This window comes from Belonocnema kinseyi, chromosome 1, assembly GCF_010883055.1.
Source record: "Belonocnema kinseyi isolate 2016_QV_RU_SX_M_011 chromosome 1, B_treatae_v1, whole genome shotgun sequence".
NCBI lineage: Eukaryota > Metazoa > Arthropoda > Insecta > Hymenoptera > Cynipidae > Belonocnema > Belonocnema kinseyi.
The window spans coordinates 117,512,989-117,524,908 of NC_046657.1; the positions used below are offsets into that span (position 1 = coordinate 117,512,989).

An 11,920-nucleotide genomic window follows, 5' to 3' on the forward strand; every position below is an offset into this window, starting at 1 on the left:
TATACACACACAGGGTGGACACGCTGGGGCTTACATACATAGCGAGTTGAATGCTACCCGAATTGCACAGCAGCAGGGGAGAAGCCATTATACAGGGGTATTTTCATATTTCGCGCCTTTAAAGTTGCATTCGGCTCGGCTATTCGGCCAAGGCCGTGCATCTTCGGATCAAGTTCATGATAGTTTCCATGGTTGCTTTCGAAACTTCAAGCGGTTATGTTCAGATTCACCTGTTTTCCCTAATCGCTGTCAGTAAATGTAGGCAATGTTAATTTAAAGTTTACGCATGTAATATTTCATTCACTTTATTTAAAAACTATCCTGTGTATTCATAACATACCTTTTTTTAGGCAGTAAAAAGAAGTGTTAAACACCATTCACTCTTCGCTCACTGGAAGCACAGAATATTCTTACTATTTTATAGTATTTGTCACTTAGCAGCCATTCTATAATGATATTGGCACAGAAAAAAATGACGTTTACTTCTCAGTTAACATGTCTCACTTCATTATAAATAAATACTTTTATTATTTGTAATTACTATATAACATGACCTATATTGATTTGACACTTGTATCCGTTTGAAGTTTCGAACGCAGCCATGGAAACTATTGTAAAATTGATCCGAAGATGCACGGACTTGACCGAATGGCCGATCCGAATGAAACTTTAAAGGCGCGCAATATGAAAATACCCCTGTATAATGCCTTCTCCTTGGCTAAACAAAAAGATAAACTTCAGGAGAAAGCAAATTTAAAAAAAAGAAGAAATATAAATGCAAGGAAAATAAATGACTAAAAAGAATATTGTATCAGGATTATATTAGGTATATCTTCAACTTTCAAATTTTTATAAACAGAATATAAGAATTTAAAATTAACATTGAAAATTTTTCAATTGATTCATCTTGACATTTATTTAAAGTTATAGAAATTCTCTGACTTTTACAAGATTTTGTGTGGCTAAATCCCTGACTTTTCCCTGAAAAATAAAATTGCGTGGCATTTTAAAAAATTGCTGTTAGCTTGTTCGTTTTTCACTCACCAGGTTTCTTTGGCGCATATAGTTTAATTCATATTAAATTCTCACACATTTACTGCGAGCTGTTTGCTTTAATTGCCAATTTCCCATAATTACGTACATGAATTAATGACCCCCCCCCCCTACCGTAACTAATCGTAACAAAATATCCCCTCCCCCTGAACTACTACGCGATTTAAATATGGTCCCTTAGATGCTTATAACATCTACATTTATGTATTCCTTTTTTTTAAACTTAGGTAGACAACAATACATTCGAGTACATGTATGGATTGTTGCGCAAAACAGGAAAACATTAATTTTTGCTACTCTGTGAAACACATCCTCGACATGAAAAAAACTTAAATACGATAAGCATAATTTTAAGACATTATCCAAAGCGTCAGTGATTTTCGAAGTGACATAATTATTCCGGGAAGTTAGTTTTGCGTATTTTTAAAAATAAAATGAGAAACGTGTAAAGTTTTTCATTTTATAAGAAGCGTTACGACGATTGTCTAAAGAAGCAAAAAAAATTAAAGGTGTGCCGGGTATTAAAAATTATAAGAAAAAAAGTGGACTTACGTAACCAATAATTTTCCCAGTTTCATCTGTTATTGTTCTGTTCTCAGTCATAGCAACTATGGCTATACTTAGGTTTACGCGAAGTATGTACGAAACGAAAAATCCTAGGAAAGCTAACATTCCAACAATGTACCTTCGCTTTTTCCAAAAACGCCATGTTAACTCTTCCTCTTCATTGTACTGCACTCTGAAAATTATCCAAATTTATATGTTCAAGCACTGTTGTAGAAATATATATAAGCCAGGAGAATAAAAAAACAAAATGTAGGGTTAAAAAAGGTACAGATCATAAAGCACTTTCTTTAAGAAAATAAATATTACGAAATTGCAAAAAGTCCTACAGGTAGAAATTATCATGAAAAAGGCTTTTTATTTATTATCCTTTTAATTTGAAAAAGTTCAAATTAATTTAAATGAAAAATGTAGGCTCTGCTTATACTTTCTCTTGACGGGGTTACATGTTTTTACGACGATATGATTAAGGAAGTGTAAGTTCGGTAGGATCGTTGAACTAGATATTCAATCATATACTGCCTTGTAATAGAGCGCCCTGGAATATGGTTATTATATTGACGAAAAAAAAATTTGACCCAAAAAATTGTTTTTTAAGTGAAATTTGTGATTTTTAGGAAACTTTGTCCCAATAAAACTTTTGTTTATCCAAACAAATATTTTGCTCGATCCAACAGAATACTTAAGTTGATTCATATTAGTGTTTTTTCTGGTCGGAGAAAAAATTTTGTTTGATTTATCCAAAACTTGTAATTTACTAAACCATAAAAGATCCGGCATAATTTTAATTGTAAATAGTTTACATGGAATAGTCATCTTGTGTGAATTATTTAGTAGTTTATTTAACAACTAAGTATCACAAGACGAGACATGTCGGCGGGAAGCTACCTGCAAAAGACACATTGCACAGGATCTTTTATTCATTTTATTTGAAAAATTGTTCTATTTTTTATCAAAAACTTAATCAGCATTATTCCCACTAGAATTTTTATTTTTAAACCTTAACTGTATGGACTACTAAAATGTTCTCATGGAAATTTGGTATTGTAAATACCCTTCTTTCAAACTTCACCTTCATTGCTCAAAAACTTTTACATTCTCATAATTTAGGATTGAGAAAGTATTAGAACTTTCCGAAATTTGACATCACCACTTTTAAACGGATTTCCACATTTTGAGACCCCTGAATACAAAATCTAGTTATTACGATGGCGTTTATATGACTGTCTGTCCAGTCGGCCGCCCGTCAGTCCGTAAACACGATAAATCTCGAAGAAATGAACAGATGAAATCGATCTTTGCCACAGTTTTTTTTTTGACAAGAAATGAAAATTAATTGATTAAACGCCAAAGAGTAGGAGTTAAAACGTGTACACTATGTCGCGAAATTGTTTTTCTTCGACGATGCAGTTGCATCATACGTTTGGTGCAAAGCTCTTATTTTCTCGCAGCGGAGCACAACATACATTTCGTATTAACATAAAGGATTATCAAGAGTAATCATCAGTATTTACCGTTTTTTTCGGGCATTAAGTGTACTCGAGAACCCATTTGCCCAGCTGATGGAATAAACAGGGCGGACCATAGTGCCTTCTTATTTAGAGCTCTAATGAGATGTAGACCTGCCTTTTTCTATTCCAGAACTGTGTCAAGTGAATCGGGGGCCCCGGGTATTGCCTCAATATTCTGTACGGTTAATTTTTTTGTAACAATTATAAAAAAATACATCATAAATTTGCAGTTATAATAAATTTAATTTTTCTTAAATATTCATGCAAAAGATATTGTTTAAAAAGGAAAAAGAAAGATTTTTTAGAGAGGTGAGGTTTGAATGACAGTAAAAAAATCCAACTTCCCTATTGTTGTTCAAAACTATCCTTCCTACCGAATCTTTTATTTCCTCTTTAATAATGGTGTCCAACTTTGCAGTTCCTCTTTTTATTAGATTACAGTCCAGGTTTCATATTTTGTTACACTGAATTTTTATAATTTGCTTTTAAGAACTTTAATGAATTTAAGTTTAAATTTCACGGGCACTTATGAAAATTCGCTAATGCCTCCTAGTGAGCGGTGAACTATCTCGTTATCGCGTGTCTATACAATTTTATGCAAAGATGATACAAAATTCAAATGTTTTCTGATTCACGGTTGTAAAGAGCCAAAGCTAGGCTTTTCTTTGGATTCCGCATTATCGCCTTAACCTTCCAGCCGGCGCACTGTCGTAAAATTTACGACAATTGCCCAAATACCGCTCCCCTACATGAACAACTTATTATTATGCGCTGGGCTTCCACCTATTCCAAGATCAATCTCTTTCTGAACTCTGGACAGACGATTTTGCAAAGAATTATTTGTTATACGCGTCTTTATGTGTAAGTAAATTACGTATCCTGTACTATTTTATCTGATTTTTTCCACCTTTATATTGTTCCACAGTGAGATCGATTCGTTAAAGACTGGCCAAAAGTATCAAATAGGCCAAATTATGTTACTCGGGGGTTTTTTGGGTCGCTGAATACGAATTCGATATCAAAAATTTATAAAACAAAAGGGCGAATCCAATATGGCGGACCAGTACGCTAAATAAATTAAATGTTGTTTTTTGGGGTTGTGGAATATTACTGTGGGGTTGGAAACATAATATGGGGGTTTGTAAAGGCGGCACTTCTGACTATTTTTTATTTGAAAATTTTACGGCTGTTTTACATGACGACATTTTGGAATCATTTCGTGAAAAGTGATAGGGGTGAATTTCAAGGAGTTGTCGAATATTATCAATGGTTTGGGAACAAAATAAAGAATCTTTTGAAGGTGACTTGTGTGACTATTTTCAATTAAAAAATGTTAAGGCTGTTTTACATAGACACAATTTGGGAATTGTTTCGTTAAAAGTGATAGGGTTGAATTTGGGGGGTTGCTCAATATTATTGATAGGTTTAGAACATAACCTGAGGTTTTAGGAATGTAAACCCGGGCTTCTGTTTTTAGTGTAATAATGTTGTGGCTGTTTCACATGGAAACACTTTGGAAGTCTTTCGTTAATTTGGATAAACCCGAATGACCGCTGAAAGGTTAATGGAAAAGTTATACTACACAATAATAATAAATAATTAAAGTTATATTCGGCTTAATTTCAGATTTGACTTGAATTAAGGAAGTACCTGAATTTAAGTGTGCAAACTATCTTGAATAAAGCACTGGCTAATCTTAAATAGGAAATCAGCATTTTTCTACTGGAATAAAGTAAAGTATGCTCCTAAATTTTAATAGTCAGTTCGGAAAGTTAGTTGAAGGCAACTTGAAATAACCCTTAAGGCTTTCGTCACCTAAAATAAAGGAATATACCTTCCTGAATTTGAGGTTCGTGCTACCTTGCATGCCGTTACAGAACGCTAACACTACTATACAGCTCGTGGCCATTTATTCTAGTCGCATCCAACTCCAATACTCCATGTCGCGATGAAAAGTGTCGGCTATGATACAATGTGTTCATAATTCGTGGAGTTTTAGTTTTACGGATTTGAAAAAGTGCTGCTGCAAAATAAGTTCCAGTTGTCAGCCAATATTTGGATTATTAAACCCATGCAAATAATTAAATTATTACCAAACTTTTTACTTTGCAACGTGAGCGCCCTTTCAATACATCACGGAACGCATTTGTCTGAAGATTTTTGACCGCACCTGCCCCCAATATACTGTTTTTTCTATTTTTCCTAATTTTCCTGTATTTTCTTACAAGTTTGTACCCAACTTGTATATTTTCTAAAACGAATAACTATTATATAAGAACAGCTAAGGAGTGTCAGTAAGGCGTGAAAAATTCCTAGTTTTCAGTTAGAATATTACCCTTAATTTCAGATTAGATAGTTGATTAACTTAAGGTTACACTACTTTTCAGTATACATGTATTCTTAATTGAAGAGCGAACGTACCTGAATTTCAAGACATGCCTTCCTGAATTTCAAATAGTCCCAACCTGAATTTCAGGAATCTAATTCCCTTAATTTAATGTTCAGACGTAATTCTTAATTTCAGATTGACTATGCTTATTTTTGTCATACCTTAAAATAAGACGAATTTTCGACTTAACTTAAGTACTTTTTATGCTGTGTAGATAAAAGCCATACTACATACTCATAATTTTTGAAAACGTTTAAGCTAGGTCTCTAGATAATGGAAAAAAACTTATTTTTTGTGAATTTTAAAGCAAATAGTTTTAAAAATACAAAATTTTATATTACACACTTTTCAATTTAAAACTACATACTTTCAAATCAGAACTGCACAGAGTTTGTCGACTGGCACGAAACTTCAGGCCCTGGCTAATACCATCTATACTAATACAAAGCTTCTTGTTGCAACTAAACCATTTTTACATTCTTATTCTAGATAGTGTAATGTCATCGTCCAAATTTTCGATCTCTGGTTTTTAATGGATCTTTACGTTTCAGCACTCACAAAATCCGAAAATCATAACATTTTATCGTTGTGGGTCTGTCTGTATGTTTGTATGTATGTCTGTCTGTATTTCTGTCTGTCTGTATTGCTGCCTGTCTGTATGCATATCTGTCGGTATGTCTGTCTGTATGTCTGTATGTATGGTTACCTGAATGTTGTAGCCACGCTAACTTTGGAGGATTTGTCCAATCAAGTCAGCCTTTGATACACTTCTTAAGGTTCCCAAAATGAAGGTCAAGTGTGTTAAACAGATATTTCTAACCAGAATAAAAAAATTTAGAGCATTTTCAACATTTGAAAATTTTTTCTTTTCCAATTTTTGAAATTTTTGTTAAAGTTTCTTATAGATGGGTAGAATAATTGCAAATTATCTAAATAAAGTCTTTAATCAAGATGAAAATTAGAAAAGTTATATACTTTTCAAATCTTAAATAATGTTTAAACAAAAAAATTTGTTTTAATAGATTAAGAAACATCAATCCAAATTTCTACCAGATATAAAATAGAGGTTTTTCAAAACTATTATCATAAAATTTCATAATCAGAGAAAGGTTCCAAAAGTTGGATCATTTTCAAAAATATCCAATTATGGTTTTTAAAAAAATCAATAAGTTTAAAGCGTTGTTTTTAGTCGATTTTAACAGGATTTACCTATTATCTTGATGAGGTTTTTAAATTCAACACACATTATCGAGCGCGAAGCGCGAGTTTCGTAATGAGAATGTAATCGTCAAAGCCGTAGGTGCTTTGAGAACTTTCTTTAAAAACAAATCGAAAAAAATTGTACGCATTAAATGAACGAAATCGAGCGCGAAGCGCGAGAGCGTACCAGCGCCCCCTGGGCGCGCTCAAATTTGGCACGAAGCGCCGCGCGCGTAGTGCGTAATAAAAATGTGCCCGACCAGCGGGCATGTTTTTTTTAGTGTACTATAAATGTTTGAATATTTCATTCTAGTATTATACGATATTTGTGATCAAAATTCTTCTATAAGAGACGCTTGCGATTAAATTAATTTCTGGCTTTCAGATTAAAATAAATTTTTGTATCTTCTCACTGATTGCTGCAGCGGTTTTTCTCCTTTACGCATTCACTTTTGGAGGTACACGCAGAAAAAAGAACCTTACACTTTGCTGAAAACCCAGTTAAATATACCGATCTTCTAAGTACGTATATGGACAACACGAAAGTTCAGTAAATGTTACAATTATCGGCAAGTAAATATAACTATCATTGATGGTTACTAGTACCGATTCTTAAGTGGTGCTGACCTGCGAATCAGTAGATTTTACCAATCCAGTCGCTATTCTGTACAGTTCCTGGATGCTGCAATTACGAATTATCATGTCACTTTAACGAATAATATAAAGATATCTAAATTATGTTATCGGCGTAGACTACAGTTAAGATAGCACTATAAATTGTGAAAAAGTATTGCTAAAAAATAATTAATAAATAAGCGCACGGGTATTTTTTATAAATATTTTCGGATATACTTATAAGTAATCGATTGCGACCTGTAAAATAATTTTGAAATGCATTTTCAACGCAGGGTGGCGACCTCGGGAACGACTTCTGAATACTCGACCATGTCATTGCGGCATGGTCGCGGCAGTTGTGTCATCCAAAATTATATTATTTTTATAAAACCCCTTCCTTGCAAAGTGAGAATATGGAGTAATGTGACGAGTGTCACAGACAAGTCAAAAAGGAATGTTTTTTAGGTGATGCAATCCATTCATTGCTGATTGCGTCGTGAATTCACCCGATGCTCCGAGCGGATATAGGCTGCGTGGCGACTTTAGGGGCGAGCTAAGTAAACCAATCGCATTGGTAGCGTTTACCGATCTTTCGGTAATGTTCACGGTGTGCCCACTCCCATGTATTTAGAGGGGGTACTTATAGATTGTGGCAAAATACAAGGTCAGCGCCACCTAGGGGACGTAGCAAGGACTATTGTCTACAGCAATGACCCCCTCTTCCCTTCTCTCCTAAATTTGTAGGTTATGTTGACTTCTCTTTCAGAAATAAATACAAGAATAATAATGACCAATAAAACAAACCAAAAATTGAACAAAATAAAATCTATCATCGATTAAATGCAATCAAATGTTTAAGAGTCTTGCAATCGATCTATCATAGAACGATTTCAACAGACTTTAACATTTGATTGCATTTGATCGATGATCGATTTAATTTGCTTCGATTTTTAGTTTGTGTTATCGGCAAAAACCCATTGTAAGTCCAAGTTCGTCACGCAACGAAAAATATAATTTTTGCAGCTACAGTGAACTAGAGCAGACATGAACAGACGATAAAACTTCCTTCGTCTGCTCAAGTTCATTTTGAATTCTGAACTCACACGAGCGTATCTAGGGGACGTAGCAATTACTAAAATTCTTTCGCTAATTTCCCTATAGGAGTGGGTACACCGTGGTAATTTAAGCTGCACCACTATTTTAATCTCGGTTCAGTGGATTTTACATGTCGTACAGTATGTAATACGAGGGAATAGAGTTTAATTTCACTGAAAGATAACAGCAGAATTAACCTTAATTTCATTGTGACATTTACCAAATGCTAAGTAATTTTGACATTTTAGCCCTCTTATTAAGACCAGTTTATACTGCTGCGGTTACAAGAAACCTTTTACAATTCTTGATAAGTAAATATTACATTTCTTTTTTCTGCGTGTACTGCATACAACTTTTAAATTCGAATTTTGGAAAGTTATCTAATCTTTTGAACATTTTAACTTCGTTAACCAAATGAAATAAATTCATGCATATTGTAAGCTGCCCCTGGCGGATCGAAAGAACCGAATGGAGCCTCTACAAAAAACCCGTAAAGACCTCATTGGGTCCCCATTCGGGTCCTTTTTAAAAAACTGAAAAAACAGCAAAATCAACTTTTAAATTGTTGAAATTCGGATTCTACGTTAAAGTTTACATTAGAAACTCACGGAGTAATCGCAATACTTTTTCTTGCAGCGTTAAAAACTTTTGAAAAATACCTATCATTTACATGGGCCGCAGGCGCCTTCAAGTGCATCTTCTTTTAGTAGCAGTTAACAAGCGTTCTGTCGGTAACTTTAAGAATTTTGTCTGAATGCTAGCACCATGCAGTGGAAACCCCAGACAACAACGCTGAAATGTAAGTTAGAGAGGCGTTTATTTTTAAACTTCGCGCGCAACATACTATTTGAGCTATTATGGATGCTCTTAAAGTCATCTTCAGCAGAAGTTAATGGCATTTTTTTACATTTATAACGCTGCAAAAAAAAAGTATTGCGATTACTCCGTGAGTTTATAAACGAAAATTTAACGTAGAATCCGAATTTCAACAGTTTAAAAGTTAATCTTGCTGTTTTTGCGAGTTTTTTAAAAAGGAACCGAATGGGATCTTTACGGGTACTTTGTAGAGGTTCCATTCGGTTCCTTCGGTCCACCAGGGTGCATAGTGTTCACCGTAGATTAGAATTAGGGATTCTACAAAATGCTATAATAGCTGTTCTGCGTGGTTTAAATGATCTTCCCTCTGTACGAATGAGTCAGTGAATTAAATTCGAATACCAACGTGAAGAGAAATAAAGTGGCGATACATGTTTAAAGGGTACAATATTTCTAAGGACCATTGGTCCAGCATACAAAAGAAATATTCTCAACTCTATTGCTTATTTCCAGTACTTCAAGTAATTTAGCGACCTTGGCTTTCTTGCGAAATACTCGGGAATAAATTTCGCTATTGAAAATAAACATTTCGATATTTCTCTGATTTCCTAGTTTCTTCAGCAACATTTTAAACGCATGAACGCCGACAAATAAAGCAAGTTTTTTATGCACTAAGCAGACTAAGTGAATATAATCTAGGTGTTTATTCTTAACTGGGTCGGAATTTGGAATTCTCTGTAAGCAAAAATGTCCTCCTTGATTTTTTTTATGGCTGCAGTGTCGTAAATCAGCATCTTCCTGCCTTGAATACCGTCTACGCGCATTGTGAAAGCACACACACTGTTTTGTGCATCAGCAATGACACTATTTATTTTTGAGTTAAGCATGTCTCCTCTAAAATTGAAATCATTATTGCAGAAATTTTCAGTGTCGACAAGAAATTCATCCAAATAGTCTTCTGTCAAGTTAGGTTTTTCGTACCCAAAATATACACTAACTATCCACGAAACAAGAAACGATTGACCGCGTTGCAATCGTATTTTAAGTCGTCTGAAATGTGTATCTTAAAGAGGAATGGCAGATTCCTCACAATAGGTTAGAGGTACCAGTGAATCGGAGAAGTGATTATTTTACCATCAACCAAGATATATTTCGTTATCGATTAAAAACGACGGTTAATCGTAATAATACTATTGGGACCCGCTGCGCTTCAATACGTAGGATTTTGAAGATGCATTTTAATTAAGGCTTAACAACCATTTTTTCATTATTTCGCATAGTTTAAACTACTAAGTGGATGAAAACAATTAAGATTTATTAACCACTAAGTGTTACATATGTGAAATTTTCATCGTATACAACGAAAAACACGATTGCTGTTAAAACTGTTTTTGTCAAAAAAATAATTATTTTAGTAAATTATATATGCTTAAATAAATTATAAGTTTCAATTAACTTACCTTGACATAAAAGTTAAGTTAAAATACATTGTGATTAATTTATACATTGAATATTTACTATCATAAAAATTATAACCTAAATATTAGGTTAGAATTCATATTTCATTTCTGATCGTCTATAATTAATATTTTTTGCATATTCTGAACCAACATTTTTCTATATGCATTAACTAAGGTTCAATTTAGCTTATGGTGTGTTGAAACTGATATGATATACAGTGAAACCTCGTGCGTGTCGCTTTTCCCTTCGTGTCGTGGTCACGCGACTCCTTAAAACCTCGCTCGTGACGCGGAAATTACGTCAAAAAGTTGCGCGCGCATTACAATCCAGTGCTGTGCCTATTGAAAAAAACAGTTTTAACAGGAAATGTGTTTTTTCACTCAATACGATAAAAATTGTACATTGAACACTTAATTTCCGAAAAATATTCATTTTTGTATTCAGTTATTATCCTAAACTATTAAAGCAGTGTTAAAATTGGTTTTAAGCCTAATTTAACATACGGCTACAGGCTACGAGCCTGGCACAGTCCCTAACATATCTGAATGTTCCTATTCAAATTTTGCAGCCACTTCCCATTCACTATAATTAAACAATGAAGAGTATAATCTGCATTATACAATCCATCGGACTTTATCAAACATCAATTGTATGATGCAGATTCGTTTTTGTAAAAGGGAACCTAAACTTCTCCATTCAGTTTGATATTCTTCAAACTACATTTCCTTGAGAACTTGAAACGATTCATGCGTTTCTTTTCTCAATCGTAAATCACGAATTGAACTTAATTTATTTATTTGAGGTTATGTTATCTTATTCAGAATGTCTTAAAACTATAGCACGAGTACATTTCCATATGTGGCTTGGCAGATTTAATTAAGTCCAAATAGCTGACCGATTCGAAGAGTCCCAAAACAATTGAAATGTAACATTGTCAGTCTGGAATTTTAATATACACATTTCAAAGCGCTCCAGTTCAATCGTTTCTTTTTTCCTGGGTATGAACACCTCTTCAAATGGCTCCGCATTAGCTAAAATCGGCCTGAAAGTTGCTCTAGATGATTTTCAGATAGGTAAACCATCAATACCTATTTTAATGTTAATTTTAGAAACTCGATTACACAGCCACACAAAAAAAAGTGTGCGGATCTGGTAACAAGACACACGTATTCCTATGGATTTTGGGGCGCTGAATTCAAATTCGGTATCAAAAATC

The 11,920-nt window shown here is 33.9% G+C and overlaps 1 protein-coding gene across 2 annotated transcripts in view; it reads right to left on the minus strand.

Annotated features, from left to right (window-relative positions):
- LOC117174314 (vesicular glutamate transporter 2.2) overlaps nt 1–11,920 on the minus strand; it is a 63,422-nt gene that overhangs the window by 4,939 nt on the left and 46,563 nt on the right. Inside the window, exons 1-2 of one of the 2 annotated variants that reach the window (XM_033363320.1) lie at nt 3,132–3,241; nt 1,606–1,792 (exon numbers count right to left, since the gene is read on the minus strand). In XM_033363320.1, coding sequence (XP_033219211.1) covers nt 1,606–1,792; nt 3,132–3,202 — 258 coding nt within the window. In that variant the 5' untranslated portion in view covers nt 3,203–3,241. Of the gene's footprint in view, nt 1–1,605; nt 1,793–3,131; nt 3,242–11,920 lie in introns of those variants that run through there. The other variant, XM_033363329.1, reaches the window with a different exon arrangement.